This window comes from Scleropages formosus, chromosome 12 (assembly GCF_900964775.1).
Source record: "Scleropages formosus chromosome 12, fSclFor1.1, whole genome shotgun sequence".
Classification (NCBI taxonomy): Eukaryota; Metazoa; Chordata; class Actinopteri; order Osteoglossiformes; family Osteoglossidae; genus Scleropages; species Scleropages formosus.
Genome location: NC_041817.1, coordinates 23,059,097 through 23,080,356, shown reverse-complemented (window position 1 = coordinate 23,080,356; position 21,260 = coordinate 23,059,097). Strand labels below are relative to the sequence as shown.

The window sequence follows — 21,260 nt, the reverse complement described above, 5'->3', positions numbered from 1 at the left end:
CCGAGGCGACGTGTCAGAAACAGGATTTCCACCCTCCGTCCCGAGTCCCACAGTTACGGATCTCACTTTGAGCGATAAACGTAAAAACGGCGCGAGCATCGGCTGGACACCGCAGGTGCCCGCCTTCCCACAGGGGCTTCGAACTTGAAGGAAGAGCACATTTAGTCCCGTCAGTGTGTGACGATCGATGCGCTGCAAGGTGCAGCCGTTGGACCGTAAACGAGGAAACCGCCAAAACGAAGGTCCTTCAACGTACGGACCTGGAGGCTGGTTTGTGCTCTAGGGTGAAGGGATTTGGGTTGACCGGGGGTGGCCAGATTTGAGATGGGTGGGTGACACAAAGCAGCTCAGCGTGGTCTAAATCTGGGTTTATGTTCTGTGTGGAAGCGTCACCCCCCTCCCACCCCACCCCACGATGAGTTCCTGCATACGGTGCAATGCGGTGCAATGAGCAGCACAGCTAGTTTCAGGGACCACAGAACTTCCCCTCCCAACACTCTCCGCCAGCGTGTGGGGCACGTGGGAGGAAGCTCTGCAAGGTCGGCCGGGTCCCAAGAGGACTGATGCGCTCACGATGGAACGGTTCGTAGCTGCGTGACGACGGCGCGGAAGGAGTAGCGCACGTCTGCGCCGTCACATGACCCCCCCCTGCCTCGCTCATCTGGGACCTGGAACCTGGACCCTACTCCAAAAACAACGCTGGCGGTGAGAAGAGAACCTTCACGTTCTGAGATTTTGCAGAAACACAGTCCACTGTGTGCGTGTGTGTGTGTGTGTGTATGAGAGTGTGTGTGCGTGCGCGCAAAGGGTTAACGGCAGCCTAAAACCAGCATAATGAGCTTCCTTTCACCCTGGAGGCTCCATGATTTAATGCACTTGGACACCCCGACCCAAGGCATTTCTCTCATTATTCAGGCAACTCATTGTCCGTCCTTCCCCGACCTCTGTGTGACCAACAACCTTTGACCTCTGACCCCTCGCCGCTGGCCAAAGGACACCGGCCACGCAGCCGAGCGAGGAACGTCACCGCAGAAAAACAACTGAGCCGAACGCTTTTTACTTGACTTGCTACACATCGCTGTCCATTGCACCCAGTTTACCTTATATATGACATTTACCTCAGTGTTACATATACCTGGTGCTGTAAAAACAGAACAAGGCATTTCCTGCTTCAAACACACATAGGTCACATTTCAAGGGCTTTGCAGTGCCTGACTACATACAGGGCCGCGGTGGTCAGGAGTCCATCCTGGAAACAGGGCAGGGAACACCATTCATAGGACTTCAGTCCATCTCATGGTAATTGCGTGCGCGCGCGCACACACACACACACACACACACACACACACACACACACACACACACACACACAGGGAGCAATTCAATTAGTCACCAGCTCACTTGAAACATGTCTGTCTGTGGACTGTGTGAGGAAACAGGAGCAGCCAGATTAAAGCCACGCAAACACGGGGCGAAGGCGCAAACTCCACACAGACAGAGCCGGAGTCAAACTCGCTTTCAAACCCACAGCACAGGAGCTGAGAGGCACCAACGCTACCCGCTGCGCCACCTTGTATCCTCTTTAAATGACTAGAAAACAACCACCTTCAGTCAACGCTCCCTGTAGGGCTTTTCCAACATCCCAAAGAACACGAACAACAACATCTTTCCAAATGTGTCACCGGATGCTCGGGAGAAAATTAAAGTTGTTCATTTTGTGTCATTCTTTTCCAGAACGTTCGCCACCGAGAAGAAAGTAAATGCCACAACATCCAGCTGCCACTGCCTAGGAAAGCAAAATTCACTTTGTCCATCAACCGTCAGATCGACGCTCAGTCGAGACAGCAGCGGAAGGATGCTGTGCCCCCGAACGCGTCGCCATGACAACAGAGACCGTGCGAGTCCAGACGGCTCGGCGACCGTCCCTCCTCGGCTTTCGTCCGCGCTTTCCAGGACATCGTACGGCCTCCGTACGCGAGTTCTTCATCTGGGAGGTGAGCCGATCCACCCGCTTCCCGCGAACGGGTCATTTCCTGCCGGAACGAAGAGCTTATTTCAGCTCTAAGATGAATGGCGCTCGAGAGCGGAAGGCACGATCCAAACAGCCATCGGAGATCATTCCCCCAGAAGCTTCGAGAGGTTCATTTTAAGGGGCTTCGAGAAGAGAAGGTCCAAGTTGCTTTTGTTGCTCAAACGAGACAGGAGAGAAAGCAAAGGGGCCGACGCCGGCCGAGGGGTGGGGCGTGGGGGTGGCAGTAAACCCGGAGGGGACGGAATCGTGATCGGCTTTCATTAGCAGAGGTCAAGTGCTGTGGGCGAAGGCTCTCGTCCGCCGGGTTTGCAATGATCCCAGTAAGAAGACAGGAAGTGAGCGGAGACCCCTGGGATAAGTGCCATGTCCACAGTGTGGTCCTCAAGAACGAGGGGGGTAAAAAAAAAAAAAAAAACTCAAAAAGACACAAGTGTCTTGGAAAAAAAAAAATTGACGGCTTGCTCCCGGCTGCGAACGCGTCCCTTTCCACGCTCGTTGCCGAGGATCGTTTGGCAGGAAGGCGAAGAAAGACGCTTTCGTGGAGCGCGAATGAGAAGGAGCGAAGGAGCCGCTCGGGACGAACGGGGCTCCGTGGAGCGGCTGCGGAGTCGACGGTACGGCCTCTCGATTGAGAAACAATTCCCTGGTCCACGTGGGGGAAACCGATATCTGCTTTGACTGGTAAACGACAAAACACGTCCATAAACCACTAAATGAACATCGCTAATGACCACAGGGTCCCCAAAGCCGATCGAAAACCAATCCGCTACTCAACCTCGACCAAAATATGCCGAACATCATTTCTTCTAAAATTATTGCGCAATTTTCCCACACTGTTTTCCTTTATTGACATATGTGGGTTAGTGGGCAAATCTTATTAAACAGGAAGTGTGGTTTATAACTGGTGAGAAAAGACCAGCAGAATATAAATGAAAAAAAGCGACAATTGAAGAATAATTATGCGGCTTCTTAAGGAAACCGATCCAATTACGGACCCTCGAACTGTTCATTTCCCATTAGAAATAAACTCATTGGAAGAACTGGATCGCTTTTGCTGCTTTGTTGTGGATTTGGTTTGGGGCAAAAACTAATAAACTCGTGCATTCGTTTCTAAACAGGAAATGTTTTAAATTAATCAGTGATTCAATGTTCTACAGACTCGCCTTCAGCCTCAGTAATTTAGATCCGTGGACAGATGTGGTAATAAAGGGACCAAACAAAAGAGCGAAAGGACCCCCCGGGACCCCCCCAGCCCCACCCACACCACCCGATGACCCCCCCCGGCTCGGGTCAGCCCTGGTGGGCACCTTTCATTTGGCGCCGACACCCTCTCGTTTAGCGCGGGACTCTCGCCACCCGCTCTATTGTCACACACACCCCCCTCGCTCACCCAGAGCCGCCCTCCTCCGGCTGGCTCGGTTGGACCGCTCATAAACTGAGAGAATGCGCCGTCCCACAATGCACTTTGACGCTCAGCACCGGTGAATATGCCGCCGTGTTTCCTCTCGCGCGAGCGCCTGCGCTCAACTGCCCCATTAGGGGCATTTTAAAGGGCACTCAGCCGCTCTCGTGCGTCCACCGGATTAAAGAGGACACTTGTCACGTATCGGTCAGATAAGGCCAGCGGGGGTCTCTGACCCCTACGCCCCAGGGGGAGCTGGGCTTTTAATCACCAGCTGTCGATACCCACTCGTCACCTGGATGGAGCAGAGGACGCGACCCCGCCCACGGGTCACACTGCCGCCTCACCCAGCGACACAGCCTGCGTGTGAACGGCGAGCGGCCCAAGCCTCTGGCAGCCCAGTCTGGGGGAGGGGGGGTTGGCACAGCCAGTACTCAGGCCAAGGGCAGGGTGGGCAGAACTGAAATGACCATCACCCTGAACCACACAGACTTCCTCACACTCTGGTCTCTATTAACTTCACTACTGTTTGACTTTGGCGGCACAGCGGGTAGCACTGGTGCCTCGCAGTTCCCGGAGTGTCCAGTTCATCACATAATACTGTAAAACATAAAAACTGGGACAGCTGGTAGCATAGTGGTTAGAACAGCTTTTTTTGTACCCAAAGGTTGCAGGTTTTAATCTCACCTCCAGCTGTGCTACCCTTGATCAAGGTACTTACCCCAAATTACTCTAGTAAAATTACCCAGCTGTATAAATGTAGGTAAATTAACATTGTAAGTCGCTTCAGAAAAAAGCATCAGCTAAATGAATAAATGCAACATGATTGGCCACTTCCAACTTCACCCTATGCTTCTGGGATAGGCTCTGGGCCACCATGACCCTACACCAAACAGGAAGTTATGGATAGTGATGAATGGAAGTATTAGAGTTTCTTTAAATTTTTTTATAGCTTTGGCTGAGGTTTTCACACAACTTGACCTGTGAGTACATGGAGTGATGTCTTTGTTAAAGTTGTGACAAAGCAGTAAATGTGACATTGGAGTTATGAACAAACTGAGTTACAAACAGACCAGTTGTGTTGCCAAATCGAGGACCTGACGTTCTCGGTATTTCAAACAGGTTAAGGTGTCGCGGATCCAGGCTCCAGCCATCCTACAAATGCGTGTGAAACTTCCCGGACTGAGCCCCGAAGGGTTCGAGCAGCTCCTGCGCCGAGTCTAAAGGCGCAAAGCCGTTAGCTGAGAAACCGCAGAGGGGAAACGCAGAAACGAGTTACGGTGATTTGGATAACTACCTCTCGGACTCCTTGACCGCTGCGCACACACCACCTCTTCTGCGGTTCCGTTCTTTAGTAGCAGCCCACGCTGAACAAAGTCCTTGTAGAACAGGTACTCTGCAGACATCCATCATCATGTAACTCAGTGGGCTTTTGCAGTTCACTTTATTTTACTGTGCAATGCAGGCTGGAGAGGAAATGGACAATTTAGGGTCTCAATAGTGGGGAGTGAAACACACTCATTGTCAGTAACTGTTTGTTCTGATCAGGGCCACGGTGGTCCGGAGCCTATCCCAGAATCACTGGGTCCGAGGCTGTGGGGTACACCCTGCCAATCCATTGCAGGATAATCATACGCTCACACGGTACGGGAAATGTAGTGTTGCCAATCCACCTGAAACACATTTCTGGAATGTGGGAGGAAACCAGAGCACCTGGAGGAAAGCCACACGGGCATAGGTAGGGGAGACTATGCAAACTGCACGCAGACTGAGCCGGATTCGAACCTACACCAGAAGAGCCCAGGAGCTGCGAGGCACAGGCCCGACCCGCCGCACCGTCGCGCTGCCCGACGTAACAGGCGCCCTTAACTTAAATCCGATACTATGCAGCGAAAGGGGTTTAGATGAAAGACTCGGTTCGTGCCTCATTGCAGCCGATACGAAAAGTCGAAATCGGCCGTTTGACCCCGTCACACTTAAAATCAGACACCTCCGCGGAGGCCGCGTTCCCAGCAGAGCCCTCGCCCCGTCAGGGAGCCGGAGGAGACGGCGCACAATGTCGACGCTGTCACACGAAACCATATTTTGGGAACTGGTGGGAGCACTTGTCGGTGGGGGGGCTTCTCGTCATGTTTCAGGAATGCGTCTTGAGGAGTTACCGCAATTGGACAGCAGCGCTGATGTGTATCTGCGGGGAGGACGGGTCTCGAGGCTGGGGCTGTGGACGAGGGGGCACCGGGACGCTCGTCCGGCTGCGGACGCCGAACGCTCGGGTTCCGCCCAGTTAATCGCGTTTGATTCCCCAACGGTCACGCTGCTGGAGGACACGTTAGGACCAGCCTGGGAAAACCTGGCCGGGCCAGGACAGATGTGTCCAGCGTGTTGCATCTGGCCCGGCGGGAAGCGCCACGTCGTAACTGTTGAATTTAAGGCATTATTTTTGGAACAAACAGGAACCTTAAAACTCGAGTCTCAAGCGCTGAACATCAACAGGCTGCGAAAAATAGCAAAGTGGCCCAAAAATCCAGCCTTCATATTGGTGCCCTTTTACAGAGAGACACGTTTATCACGTTCCCAACAGGATCACTGCTTGTTGGCAGTTTATTCATCAAAGGATTTAAGAATTTAACATGCATGTGTAGCAACCCTGTGGTTGACTAGCGTCCCACCCAGAGTGTACCCTGCCAGCCAGGATAGGCTCTGGACCACCGCAACCCAGCACCAGGCAAACGGTTATTGGAAATGGATAGATGAATGATTTTCGCCAAAGTTCCAATTTACTTAACTCATGTATTGTGCAACTCCGATTAAACATGTTGATCGAGACGACGGCCGAACGCTCGGAGGGACTTGAACCAGCAACCTTCAGGTTATCAGTGCAGTCCTTACGTACTATGCCATGCGGTATCCCAAGTGAAAGGTTTATCACCTTACGCAGGTTATATTACGGCACTTGCACAGGTTATGAATCACATTTAGTATATAACTCGGCTAATCTACCATACTGTATGCCCGTCGTGTATGAATCTTGGGTTTTAAGCAATATTTCGTACCGCTTCCATCTGTAATAGAATGTGTCTCCTCAACGGAACTGTGTGGGAAACCGCCCGGTCACGCCTGTTAACACTGAATAACCAGGACAGTTTATTTTAGTGTTTATTTTCCCTTCTTGGCGCAGTAGTGTGTTCGGAAGGTGAATTACCCCCAGGGCTCACGGTTCGAGAGGTTAATTACAGAGAGCAAAGGCAGTTTTCACTAATGCCCCGACTAATGAAAGTGCGTGTCTGAGTGCGATGAGTGCTGAGGCAGGGTGAGGCTGGTGGGGATCACTTTGAGAAGCACATCTGGCGAAAAAAATGGCACCGAAACTGGTCGAGACCCGACCTCCCTCTGCGAAACACTCCTCGTCAGCAGGTCTGGGGCAGGAAAGGGGAGAAGAAGCTGGATGTGGGTCACTCTGTAGGGAAACGGAGTCTGAAGGGAGGTCAGCTGTTCCCACGGTGTACTGCGGCAGGCGTTTGTGGGTGAAACACTTGGGCTCCGCAGCCCTGGTCCCGTCCCAGCAACCCACGCCGTTATTGGGTTACATCAGCGCCTCGACTTAATCGCAGCCCTCACAACGCTTGAAACGCAGAGACGCAAACACGTAAACACCCACACACATACAATTCTGCTCTGCTTTATTACGCCCCCCAATGGTCAAAGAGGACCACGGGAGGTGAAGCATCTCCGTGTTACTGTACAGCCCCTCCCCCACCCTACTCGTTTAATCAAAGCTGTGTGGGGGGGGGGCATCGATGTGACATCGGCCTCACTCCGCCGGGGTCATTCCTCCCCTGTGGGTGCACACATCATCCGTGATCCTCGGAGAGATCCAGGGCTCCAAAGTCGGTCATGCGAAGAGGAGGCTAAGCGAGGTAATGGCCTCCTGCAGCGTAGGACCCCCCCCCCCCCCAACGGCCGAGTATTCCCGTTTCGGAAACAGAGCAAGAGTATGAAGCTCACAGCCATAAATATAAAGCTCATTGACTCTAACCATCATACCGCAGCCTCTTATAACAGTCTCACACGGCCGCCAGTGGAGGGGAACCGTAAATCAGCGCGCAGAAACAAATGTAAGGCGCGGTTCGGGACGGACAACTGGAGTGGCACTCCATTATTACGAAAAACCCAACTCATTCGGCGTGCGAGGCCCTTCGCGCACAGCTGGGAAATTCTGCCGCAGAGGAAACAAAGCGGCAACGAGACCATCTCACACGATGTATTTACAGCACCTCCAAGAGACAGTTCCTCACCACGTTCACTACGATTGGGGGGGGGGGGGGTGCGCAAATGTCAACCTCTGACAGTAGACAGGCTTTCGGTTTGCTTCCCAGGAGGACTCATCGGTCTTTAAATGAACATGTGTTCGGTAGGAGATTCAACTCACATTTACATCTATTTGATTTCTTTTATTCACTTTTCAAACACTTTTCACCAAAGAAAATAGTGACAGATGGTGTTGGGCAATTTTATGGAACTCTTAAGAGATCACGAGAGAAGTGGGTTAGGGTAATGGGAAGGATTCAGCAGCACTGAGGGACAGAGGGAGCTCATTCCACCACTTTGTAGTCAAAATCGAGAAGTTACAAATTTTTACTTTTGGCCCTCTGGTAAGTGGTGATTTGGAAGTGAGCTCTATTTTCTCAAACCTTTGCAGTCATTCCATTCTGTTTCACCTAACTATGAGCACAGTATCAGTGAACAGCGAGTCCACCTGGACAACACCTGCATGGGACAAACAGGACATGAGAGCAAAAGCAAAGCGACAGACAGTGTCCTACATGGGTGGCATGGTGGCACAGCGAGTAGCGCTGCTGATTCACAGCGCCTGGGTGGCGCAAGAGGACATGGGTTCGATCCCTGCTCAGTCTGTGTGGAGTTTGCATGTTCTCCCCATGTTTGAGCAGCGCTTTTCTGGGTGCTCTGGTTTCCATCGAAAGACAAGCAGTTCAGGAAAATTGGTGATTGGGGGGGGAAAAAAAAAAATAAATAAAAAATTTGTGTGGGTGTGTGACAGAGAGGAAGTGTTTCACTCATATGACTGAATGACTCATTGTTACTGTATCTAGCAGTGTAAATTACCCTGGTGAATAACGTGTGGGCTGATGATACTACGTAGTGTTCGCTGGAAGACGGTTTGGAGAAGTGTCTGCTAGATGAAGTAGCGCATGTACTCAAACTTCTGACTCCTCCCGTGCACTAAACGATCATCAGGCCTTCATTATCCCGATGATTTGTGCTCGTGCTGAGCTGGAAGGTCCCCGAGGAGGCGTTGACAGCTCTCCAGAATAGCAGCTGCTGAACTTACGATTGTCTGCGGAAGATCTCAGCGTTCAGTTCATTTCAAATGACGAATGCCATGACGACTCGGAGGGGGAAAGACGAAAGGCTGTAAAAACACAGAATGGTGTACATTTACTGCCTTTGACTTCAGAGAGAACAGCGCAGTACATATTAGGGTCACTTACCGTATAATTACAGCCGCGATGGTCCAAGGGGGACGGCTCTTATGACACAACCCTTGTGCTTCTCCTCCCGAGCCTGACGGTCACATTCGCCAGAGTCCTTTCGGGCTTCTTGACCCTCCAGTATTTTTGCAGCGCATGGAAAATGTGAGCAAGAGAGTGACTTTCCTCTATGAAATATTCCATGAGCATTTCTTCAGCATCGAGGCGGAGCAGCGCAGCAGACGTTCGTCCTCTTCTCGCAAGAACCATTAAAGTTTATTTCTCTCCACTAAGCAAATCGCTACATAATCGCCTAAAAGAAAATACAACAATTTTTCTCATATCACGTACATAACGAAACAACCTCTCATTAAAATTTATTTATACATTATTCCAGAAGAAAACACATATTGCCCTTTATATTAATAATGGAACAATTATACTAAAACACTGCAAAAGAAAATTAGATTTTAATTATGTTTTTAAAGCTAAACATTTCAAACCGACAACTGATGTCATTCAGTGAATTCATTACATCATAATTACAGAATATTACAATGATGAGCCCTATGAGCACAGATGTACTCAGAAATTGTGAAACAAACAGTAAAATTAAAACCAAGATCAGCATTTGCCTTGAAAGAAGCAGGATGATGTAACTGCCATGAGGCGCGCACACACACACACACACACACACACACAGGTTCAATGTGTTTTCCCTTGTACTCCTGCCATCAACTGCTGATTTTTTTTTTAGCTTCTGCTCAGTTTGGCAAGTACCCGTAAAGCGCACCCGCCGGCCGCACCCCTGCCCAGCAACTTCAGCAGTGGGGAGGGGGGTTGGGGGTGTGAAACCAGAGCCCTGGATGCGCGATGGCATCAAGACAAGAGTCGCCCGCCCACCTGCACGGCTGTCACAGAGAGGTCAACACCCCGACAGCGGACAAACGCGAGAGCGTCGGGCTCCTGTCCCAGGCGCACATCACGCTGCCAGTCTCCACTGCAAGAGAGAGCAAGGGGTGGAGGAGCGCGTTCAAACTCACTCACCGCTCCTCATGTCCAAAACGAAGAGGAAAAACATGCAATTATGGAAAAACAGCATCCTGTCGCCTGGCTCCAAGTGCCGAATTAAACACAATTCGGAAGAAAGAGCGCCGCCGAGCCATCGACCCTTCCAGAGTAGCATTGTTCTTAACTCAGTGGCCTCAATGGGCCCAATGAGGAGCGAAAGTGGACGAAAAACCCCAAAGGGCAGCGAAGAGGAAGTCAAACAGAAACGGCAACGTTTTCACTCGTGGTTGTTAGTTGACAAAGCGCCACCGATGACACATTGGCGAGAAGGCGCAAGCGACATGGAGTCAAATAGCACTTGGGAACAGTTTCCCCTTGGCTCCTGTTTCCCCTGACATGGGGAGAGATTTATGAGTGCGCTCTGCCAACAGGAGGCGGGGTGGGGTGCGGTGGGGGGGTATGTGCCAGTCCCGCTTCTGCTGACAGGCAGCAGTCCGAGTCTGCGTTCCACACGCTGGGAGACGAGGCGCGTGCATTCCTGCATCACGAGGTGTGGACGATGTGGGGAAATTGCGCGGATGCCCCCCCCCCGCCCACCGCCCACCGCGTTAGCAAGTGCACTAATTCAAGGCCAGGGCCATATGTTAAGGGCGCTGTGGAAAAAAACTAAGTGACGTGAGATGATATATCAGACGTGACAAACGGATGACGCTTCTTCCACAGCAATGATGACCATGTCGTCTTAAAGCACGCTGTGATGCTTTAGTGTAATCACTGCTGCAGCATAATCACACGGCTACAAAACATGAGCCTTTACATACAGTGTATAATACAGCAAGAAAATCGTTGCTTTGAAATCATAACAATTAGAGCGGGCAAATTATAGCCATATTGTGTGCAAGACGTATTTTACGAAGTGCTGACAATTAGTCGTACGAGGGGATGATCTCGGATCCTGGACGTGGAACGCTGCTGCTGGAGTGGGATGAGTACTGTGACTAATGCAGTAGTAACTAGGACTACACCACCATACCGCAGTAAACCTGTAGCACTACAGGGAAACTCTGATATACAGACGTCAGCACTGTTTACACAAAACTAAGGATTTCCCTTTGGCCAGAGACAGATTTCTTCTTACTTTGGACTGGGGGGGGCAGCGGGTAACATAGTGCCGCTATCTTCAAATCTGAAGGTTGCAGGTTTGAATGCCACCTAGTGTTGTATTGCCCTTTAGCAAGATACTGACCTTTCATTGCTCCAGTAAAAATGATCCAGTCATATAAATGGGTAAATCATAGTATCCTAATATTCTAAGTCAACGAAAAGAATGAATGGAAAAGCTCACTCCAGATAAACAATGAATATCATGCATATAATTTTGAACTGTCAAAGACCCAATTGCTGTGGCAGGTGGCTCTCAGTGGGCATGGCCAGGAACCCATGTCAGGTACAAGGGATGGTAGGATGGAGGCGGAGCCTCGTCAGGCACTTGACAGCATGGTGGAGGTGAATATCTGCTGCAGAATTTGAGGGATCTGCCTTGTATCCATGGCGACGAACGACCGTCCCGCGGGCAAGGTCTTCTGGAGCCTGGTGATGGGAGTGAGGGAAGAAAAGAACGAACCATTACCATTGCAAATGTCCCATCGGCCAGGAGCGCACGTAACCCCCCGCAGGAGATGTAGCTTCTGCTGCTCGCCGAGGGGACAATGGCCGCCATTCACAGAGAGGCCTCTGCAGGCCCCGGGGACCTGGGAATGTGCCTTCAGAGGAAAAGGTCCTGAAAGCAGCACGTCACTCGGTCCCTTTGCTGGGACGCAACCCGCCTCACCGCAAAGGGCACATTCATTAACGTCACTTTTCCTCCTTTTGAGAGTGACACTCGTGCCCAAACAGAGCTGGTCTTTAAATCTCTGGGGCTAGAAAAGGCAAGAATCCCATTTTAGGGGCTATTAGTGAGGAATGCGAGCGGGGCAGAGCGGACGATGTTCTTGGCGACCAGAGGGATGCCCCGAAGCGTGCCGGCCTTAAACCGAGGCATAGAGGCTGAGGGCTGCCACGGTATGCTCGCAATTCGCACTGGGCAGAACTTTTAAAAAGAACGGCCCCAAGGGCAGCGAAGCTCACAAAGTTAGAAACGGCAACGGGAAAGGAATGCTCTTTAAAGTTCCAAAAGCACTCCTCATTGTTTCGGCCAAAATCACTAAAGGCCTTAACTAGCAGAAAATCTGCGCCGGTGTAATTTGAGAGGAGTTTTAAAAGAAACCTCAGGCATCCCTCTGGTGTGGGCTTCAAGGGAAGCAAAGGGAGGATTATTCCTGCTTTGAGCGGGCCTGTCCGAAGGGATGGTGCTCACCTGTTGGCCTGGTCGCCCAGCGATCCGATGAAGATGGCGAAGGCGTTGACTTGCGAGTTGGAAGTGAGCACCTGGGCAAAACGGTCGGGACGGATGCCGTAGCGCTCAAGGTTGGCGTCGCTCAGCACGATGACGAAGTGCTCGTCGGCCTCTTCGTGGGACACCTCCTTGATGGCGTGCTCGGTGCCCTCCAGGGTGTAGTCTCCGCTCATGCAGAACTGGGAGTGGGCGTGCATGGTCTGGATAGGGGAGGGAGACACCACACTGACACAGGAAGCACACAGCTCTTCGCGGTGGAAGATTCTACTCTCAGTAGGGTCCCTGCTGTTGGACCTTTCACAGCGGAACTCATATTCGGCTGCTTCCGAAAAAATCTGTCTGCGGTCATGGAATGAGGTTTAAAATTGAAAGGTAAGGGGGTGTCCCTTCAGATAAAAGAGTCTAATTGCCAAAAAACACAGAAAAAGTTAGTGTTCAGTGATTCATTAAATATTTTCACACTTATCTGTTGCTTTTCTCCAAAAAGACTTACAATGTTAAGCTACTTACAATTATTTACCCATTTATACAGCTGGGTAATTTTACTGGCGCAATTTCAGGAAAGTTCCTTGTAGTACAGCTGTACGTGGGGACTGAAGCTGCGACCTTTAGATCCAAAGGCAGCAGCACTAACGACTACACTACCAGCTGTCCCACTTACAGTGTAAGGTTTGTACACTTAGGCACTTACACTGATTTACCCATTTGTACAGCTGTTTAAATCACCACCTCAGTTCAGGGTAAGTACCTTTTTAAAGGGTATTGGAACAGGATTGAGATTTGAACCCGGGCTGTTGTACCGCAAGGAAGCAGACCATCTACAACCACCTCTTGCCACTTGATAAATGTCAGATCTCAGTGTAGTTGACTGACTTGTCATGACATTGTAAACCCACCCCTGGGGTTTCACCTCATAGCTAACGACTCATTGGCCGCTGTGGCTACAGGGAAGCCTGGGAACGGCACAGGTGGACACAACTAGACCGTAGGTCCATCCCGGTGCTGCCGACTCACCTTCAGAACCTTAAGCCTCTCCTTGTCGTTCTTGGGGATCTTGCTGCTTTTGACGAGTTCGATGTCGAAGCCGTCGCCAGAGTGGCCAACGATGTCGTACTGCGGGGAGAGGCGGCAGAGGTCACGCATTTTCCAGATTATGACCTATAACCTTCCAAAGGGGACGTGACGTTCCTTTAACCTTTATGGCGTCCGACAAGAGAGGCTCTCTGTCATAAGATAGCAACAAAACAGTTTATAGCTGATGAAGCATGAAAACACCATCTTACATAGTAAATCATAGTAAACCTGCAAAATTCACCGTACCCTACTTGTCCTTTTCACATACAGCAGGTGTAACAGGTACAGCTTTGCCATGACAGTTACACCAGTGAAATGTTAGGGAATGTGGGACTCTATACCCATGAATCATGTGGATAATGCGGTAAATTTAAAATTAAGTACACTTCAGATACATCATGAGAATATATGTTTTTCTCTATCTGGGAAAGTATATTATTACTATTATAATGATGTTTTTGATGCCGTTATTTATTTAACTTCACTTTTTTTTCTTCCAAAGCCATTTAAAGTATTAAGCTATTTGCAATGATTTACTGCTTTAAACATCTGGGTAATTTTTACTGTATCAATTTAGGGTAAGTACCTTGATCAAGGGTACTGCAACAGGAATGTGCGTTCAAACCTCTTGATGTCCTGACTGGGAAATTTCTCCAAACTCAGGCTCAGCCCCACCTACCAGTTCTGCTTTCCGTATCACACATCTCTCTAAACACACAGCTTCTTTCATTAACACACGTCTCTATTTCCACGTGCCGGTGGCAGTAACCCATCACAGCACGAGCTGCCTGTCTCATCAGAGCTCAACAGGTGCGTGATATCGGACATAAGAAGTGTGTTTTTGCAACACTGGTTATGTAAGAACGGGGAAGGGTGAGGGGGGATGAAGATGAAACTCCGTTCCCAACCCCCACTGGGGTAGGCGACTGCTGAGGGGCCTGACGCCTCACTGAAAGCCAAGTCAGTTTCACACTCCCTGCTGGAAGTCCTGCAGAACATCACCTGTCAGTTGCCATCTTTCTGCCCTTCCCCTACCGTCAGACACCTGTCAGATGTGCTGTCCTCTCCCTCTCTATCAGACACCTGCATCAACCCTGTGTAGCTGAGTTCACAGATAATGCTACTGAATGCAGCCTCTGTGGACCGTAACAAAAAACATTTTGTGATGTACAGTAACGACACATTGTACCTATACACTTGTACAGACTTAAAAGATTTGCCTTGGTCGCTACATGAGCGGCACAGCGGGTAGCGCTGGTACCTCACAGCTCCTGGCTCATTCTGTTTGGAGTTTGCATGTTCTCTTTGTGACTATGCGGGGTTCCTCCAGGTGCCCTGGTTTCCTCCCACAGTTCAAAGACAAGTGTTTCAGGTGAACTGGAGACTCTAAGTTGCACTTTATGGGCGTATGTGTGTTTGCCCTGTAATGGTCTGGCATCCCATCCAGTGTGTACCGTTCCTCACACCCTGGACCACCACAGCCATGCACTGGACAGGTAGTTATTAATAAAAGATTGTATAAATACGAAACTTCTAGCAAGTAAACTGGTTGGGAATTCACGAGTTTGTTGTTTTCAGACACAAAAAAGGCAACTCAGCTATAAGCCTTTCTGCTGCTATTACAAATACAGTTCATCTCGAGGAAATCCCCAGAGCTCAGTGATTCACTACTTCCTGTGGTTCATGCTACAGCTGTGCCGGTGATGTCAGGAGTCCCATGACCAGTCCAAATGGGAGCAAGCGCCAGCACCCCACCAGACCGGACCGAGTGTGAGTCAGAGTTCTCCGCCAGGCCGGGCGACAGTATCTCCGTGGCAACGCTCCTAAACAAGGCAGTGGTTCTGTGGGGACGTCTCCGCTGGGCTGGGATGACTGGCTTCTTCATCGGTACTCAGGGAGCCAGCCTTGGTAAACACAGTGCGTTTCCGTGGCGATAAGGGAACCTTTCCCTACACCCTGTTTGTTTGCTCCGACTGGGGGAGACTTTGAAGGACCTGATAAGCACGGAGGAGGGAGGTGCTGCGAAGGCAGTACAAACAGGATGGGATGGGACATGAGGCAGGGCACAGGTAGGACGCAGGACAAAGCTCACCTTGAACTTGTGCTCGTAGTTTTCCAGGGCCTCCATCACCATGCAAACAGCCTCCATGGAGCGCTCTAGACGCCCGTCCACCCCGTTAAAGCGGTACATGCTTCCCGACACGTCCACCAACAGTCGCAAGCGCTTGGGCTTCTGCTGGGGGCTGCCAAGCTGGTCAGTAAATATGATGATACGCATAATGATGCATAGTCAAACCATAGTAAACACAGTGAAACACACACCGACATGTGGTCAGTCCTATGGGAAGCATAACCACACACAAAGTGCATTTGGTCACGTCTGCATTGACTGTCAGCTGCAGAGGCCTTGGAGGTTGACAGACAGCCTTGAAAAGTCTCTGTGGGCAGCTGTGTGAAAGACCTTCCTTCTCCGATCATTACCAGTAACGGGCGTCCAACACTTCCCGGGAAGAGCCCACAGGCTGAGAAATGCAACCTCCCTCAGATTCCATGGAAGCAGCACTGTGTGATGAGGTGGAACACCTATTCCCATGATCTGAAGGGTATGCGTACCAAACTGGTGACTAGCTAATAGATGCATGTGGGCTCAACGCTTCATCACGTGGCTCGTGTCAGTGCCTAATCCTGAAGAAGGACTTGATAATGGATCCAAAGGCCTGCAGAAGCACGCTTCCGTAGGGTGTTCTTTGTCCCCTTCGCTTGCACTCTTTAGAAAGGACTTTGTGGGCTCGAGAAGCATCCTGAGGCCGTCTTTGGGAGGTCTGCAGCTGAACCCTGAGCTAGGTTTAAGCACCGCTTGTATTGCTGTCAACTCGGCAAACGTGGATAATCTCCTGGGTGAAAAGAGCCGAGCGGCAGGGGAGCAGACCAACAATGATTCACCGAATAGGTTCACCTCTGGTGGCCTTTCTCGAAATCCAGACTTCAGCTGAATACCCGAGATCTTTTCATATCACTGCACTGACAGCACGTTGGTGGAAATGTCACCTGCTGCATAATTGTTTGCTGACATCTTGGATTAAATTCAGTTCTGGAATTCTAGTGGAATTCCAGAGACCTCTGTAAATCTCACATATTTATAACTGGGTTACAGCAGAGGGGGCAGAAGGTCATGTGCAGCTCTGACCAGAGTTCCACATCAACATGTGCGCTCAGTTCCAAGGAGCTTCAGACAATTTGGGTATAAAATGTTATATTTATCTTAATATTGTCAGAGGTTAAACTCTTTATATACTCTTGGCTTAGATAGCTGACGTACAAAACATTTCCAGTGTTGTTAATCTGTATAGCTGCTGGATCAAGTTCAAGACTCTGGTTATGGCCTGCAGGACCGTCAACAGATCTGCTCCCCGATTCCCCGATATCTACAGGAGCTGATCACTTGCTATGCCCCAACCAGACTGCTATGCTCCTCCACCTCTGGATGCATGGTGGTCCCACGAACAAGAGGTCAAAATTCCAAAGTTCTGGTTCCAACATAATGAAATGATCTCCTGCTCCCACTAAGGACTCCTGAATCCCTCTCAGCATTCAAGGAGGGTCTCAAACACATCTGTTTTAGGCCCACTTCTCTCCTGATTTGATATCTGCTGATATCAATTTTCACAATGATTTCAAAAAAATTGACTCCCTACCAATTCTATATACAACTACTCGTGTAATGTGGTCCGGAACAAAAACTGCCATATTGGACTAAGTGACTGTATTTCAAAAGCTGTGTGTCTGTATCGGCATCTCCGTCTGGATACTTGGTGAAATGAACTTTCGTTTACTCCGAGGCGTATGTTGCCGTGGAGAACAGCATAAATGAGAAATGACAGAACACTTTGTGGGAACTCTGCACATCTCTCTGGGTGCAAGAAAACAAAAGCAACAGCGATCACCACAAAGCCTTGATTGTACTGTAAGTCAAATCTCTCACTAGATACCAAAAGACAAGATGGATGTACGATGTGTGCGCACATGTAGCAACAAATTCACATGCATATGTGCCCACAGAGATCTACACCAATCAATCATATCTGGCCATATGGCGAAGAGACAGTCAGCTGGCCCTTCGGGCTGCTTCGATTGGCCCCTCCCGCCAAGTGCCAAGGCCCCTCCCACAGACCTCACCTCTGGTTCAAGCTCCCCGCGGCGCTTGTAGATGGACTTCTCCCCTGTGAGGCCATCAATGATCTTGGCATCGTCCAGCTCCCCTAAGGCTTGGTTCTTCAGCCACTGTCTCTCCTTCCCCTTGGCCTGGAGACAGGCAGAGGCAGGGCGTCAAAAAAACGTCAATGCTTTCACTGTTCAAGCAGCCGCTGTCGTATCCTTTCTTCTGCAAAATGACAAACTTGGGGATGAATCCAAAAACACATCCATAAGAGCCTATTGCAAGAGCTGTCAGCATTTGGCTTTTAAAAAGTGCATAACATCATCTCAAAGTCCATCCATTCATCACTGACAGATCGTCCAGGGCAGGGTCACAATGATCCAGAACATATCCTGGAATCACAGCTTTGTGAGGCAGGGGACACCCTGGATGGGACACCAGTCCATTGAAGAGCAAACAAACGCACTCATTCACTCACAGAGAAATACATTTCTTTGGACTGTGGAAGGAAACCAGAGCACTTACAAAAAACACATACAAACATGGGGAGAACATGCCAACTCCACATTGGATTCAAACCCGCATCCACACCCACACCCAATTAACTGTGAGGCACCGGTGCCACCTGCTGCGCCACTGTGGTGCCTTACGATCTCAGAAAGCACTGGTTAAAATCCCTGTTAACACTGCAGTCTGACCAAAAAGGCAACAGACAGTCCGCAACAAGTCACCGATGCTGGGGAGTGTCAGAAGTATTTAACGCATCACTGAAATTTCGACAACTGGATAATGAATTACTACACAACTGAAAGTCATAATAACTCATGCCATTCATTCCCTCTGAACGCATCACTCCGTTTACACATCATGACGACACACCCCATGCGCACCACAGTGTCCGGGGTTGGTTATCTTTTAGAATTGATGAATGCTGGAGAAAGACTAGAGGGTGAAGAATGGCGTTCCAGAACGAGGTCAGATCTCTTGTGGGTTCCCCTTGAGACACAACCTGGACGCCGCAAATCCATCAAGAGCGAGAAACCTGAGATGTTTTCACAAGGCAGAAAAAGTCAAGTGGAGTCCTGGAATGAAGTTGCCCAGATCAGAGGACACGCCTCTCCAAGAGTAGGAGGTCCTTGTGTGTGTGTATATGTGTGTGTGTCACCTCTGTTCCAATGACTCTGATAAAGACCCAAAGACATGCATGAACCCCACAGACTTGCCGTATTCCAGCAAGACAAAGGCACCACCGTGTGACAACCTGGACAAACAGCTCTTGGGGACAATTCGGCAACAACTGAGTTTTATCGCTGTCCAATGTGAAAAAAGTGCAACCGAGACAAATCACTTTCTCACCCACTTTCCTTCATGTGCCCTTCAGGAAACAGGAGAAGCAAGATTTAATTTTCCATTTTCTTTGACACGTGGAACATGAGGTTGAAAAGAAATTAATTTCGAAATATACTGCTTTTTAAGAAGAGCAGCATGGCGGCACAGCAGGTAGCACTTGTGTCTCACAGCTCTTGGGCTCTGGGTTTGAATGCAGGTTCACATCCTGCTCAGAACACACTTGTGGGATAGGCTCCGGACCACCGTGTCCCTGTACTGGGCAAGTGGTTAATGGATAGATATTTTGGAGGACAGACACTAAAACAGGATGCTCATTTCATACAACTAATATGCACATAATGACCGCACCTCATGCTTACTTATTAATTATTCATAAGTTTACTCACTGAACAAACATCTCAGAAATTAAAGGACCGTAGGAAAAGTGATTCATGCGGGTCTGAATCACCAAAATCTCACCCTTTTGCCAAACACCACGTGTCCCGTCAGGTACAGTAGTATGTCTGGATTCATGAGACCAACAGCACTGTGAACCACAAGCCACTCCGAGGGCGCACGGATAGTGTACTTCATTGAATTAACAATACCTTTCGAAGACTCATTGGAAGATGCCTTTGAGAGGAAGAAATTGAAGTACACTGAGTTGGCTGGTGAGGTGAGGGAGCGAGGCTGGCAGTGCGTTATTAGACCAGTGGAGATCGGTACTAGAGGGTTTGTTGCAAAATCAACCACGTCGCTGCTGTTGGAGTTTGGTTTTAGGGGTCAGTCGTTAAGAGCAGCCATTAAAGGCTTGTCAGAGGTAGCAGAAAGATCTAGTCAGTGGTTGTGGATGAGAAGGCACCAGGGTGTTTGGGGGAAGCACACTTGAGTGGGGAGTACTCGCCTAGGTGAACATCAATGGTTTGAGTTTTGTTGTCACCTCCATATGCTGGTATGGTGTATTGGTTGGTTGTTGGGGTGGGTTTTTTTTTGGTGGGTGGAGTCGCTGGGATGGCACTGTGGGCATGGAGGGGGGTGGGTCTGGGATGCCAGATCTCGCCGTTGAGCCTTCTGGAGGTGTAGTGGGCTCAATTCAATGAAACATCAATGAAGGAAGGTGCCCACTTGACAACCCCAACGAAGTGCACGCGGTGGCTCCCGGCAAGGAGGATGGTGTTTGCCCATGATATTTTTTTTGTGAAGGGAATTGGTTGGTTTTGGGAGGGATGGTATATTGTGGCATGGTTGGTTTGTCTAGCCCCCTTGGTTTTTGGCACGAGGGGTTGAACATCTTTCCCTGTGTATTATTGTATGTCTGGATTCATGAGACCAACAGCACTGTGAACCACAAGCCAAGTCTTACACTTTATATTTGTTTAAGGCTTTTCAGTCAAATGAAGAAGAATAAAGCTGCTGCTCCAGACTCGGTTTGATGGATAAGCAGCATGATGTCATTTCCCTCCATAATCTCCAATTACAGTCATAATCAACAAAAATATCCCCGCCATCATTTCAAATCTGCTTAATGCCACTGTTCTTTGTCACTCAAATTAATGCCCAGAGGCAGGCCATGTGACCATGAGAGTGCGAAGCTTTGACAGATCTGTCTGTGTGTGTGTGTGTGTGTGTGTGTGTGTGTGTGTGTGTGTGTTTGCATTAGAGGTAAGAGGCAGCAAACAGATTAAAGAGCAAGGGTGCTTCCCGAATATGCCATTTGACATTCCTCTTTTACAGCGGTAAAACACGTTCCGCGCTCAACACACCAGTGCTGCCGTGGTTTGTGTTTTCCTCCGCAGTCTTGCACTCCTTCACGAAAGCTAATGAGGTTCAGGTGTGGACATGAAGTCACGTCTTCTCCACGGTCTGCCTGGGAGTGATTCACAGGGACGGGGAGACATGCCGAGGCAGAGACACGGAGGGGCGCAAACGGATGTGAACCCTGCACTCGTGCTGCTCAATCCTGCTGGATCGGGCCGGGAAGAGAAAGCCGACCTGTCAACCTACCGTTCCGCGAGAGGGAGGTCCGCGCAAAAGATCCCTCCGGGCTATATGGGGATCGCCTCTCTGGCGAAACGCACCGACCGTTTCCCTCATACTCTCTGGCTGTGGAGCGTGGAGACTGGGAGGAGGGGAACCATTCAGTGGGGGGGTTTTCATGAAAATTCCCCAAAAAATAGACATGTGCGTTAACGAAAGAGGCCGTATGTTTAGAGAGATGTGTGACCTGAAACGCAGAACTGTTAGATGGGACCGAACCTCAGTTTGGACAAATTACCCAAAGCTCATCAGGAGGCTTCAATGCCCATTCCTGCTGCTATACTGTTCATCAAGGTACTTACCCTGAATTGATACAGTAAGAACTACTCAGGTGT

The 21,260-nt window shown here is 49.8% G+C and overlaps 1 protein-coding gene across 2 annotated transcripts in view; it reads right to left on the bottom strand.

Moving 5' to 3' along the window:
* Positions 1-9,251: 9,251 nt before the first annotated feature.
* Positions 9,252-21,260, bottom strand: part of vwa8 (von Willebrand factor A domain containing 8) — a 61,009-nt gene continuing 49,000 nt past the window's right edge. For both annotated transcript variants that reach the window (XM_018745499.2, XM_018745507.2), the window contains 5 exons: positions 17,580-17,705; positions 15,496-15,654; positions 13,344-13,442; positions 12,291-12,529; positions 9,252-11,524 (listed from right to left, as the gene is read on the bottom strand). In XM_018745499.2, coding sequence (XP_018601015.2) covers positions 11,416-11,524; positions 12,291-12,529; positions 13,344-13,442; positions 15,496-15,654; positions 17,580-17,705 — 732 coding nt within the window. In that variant the 3' untranslated portion in view covers positions 9,252-11,415. The remainder of the gene's footprint in view (positions 11,525-12,290; positions 12,530-13,343; positions 13,443-15,495; positions 15,655-17,579; positions 17,706-21,260) is intronic.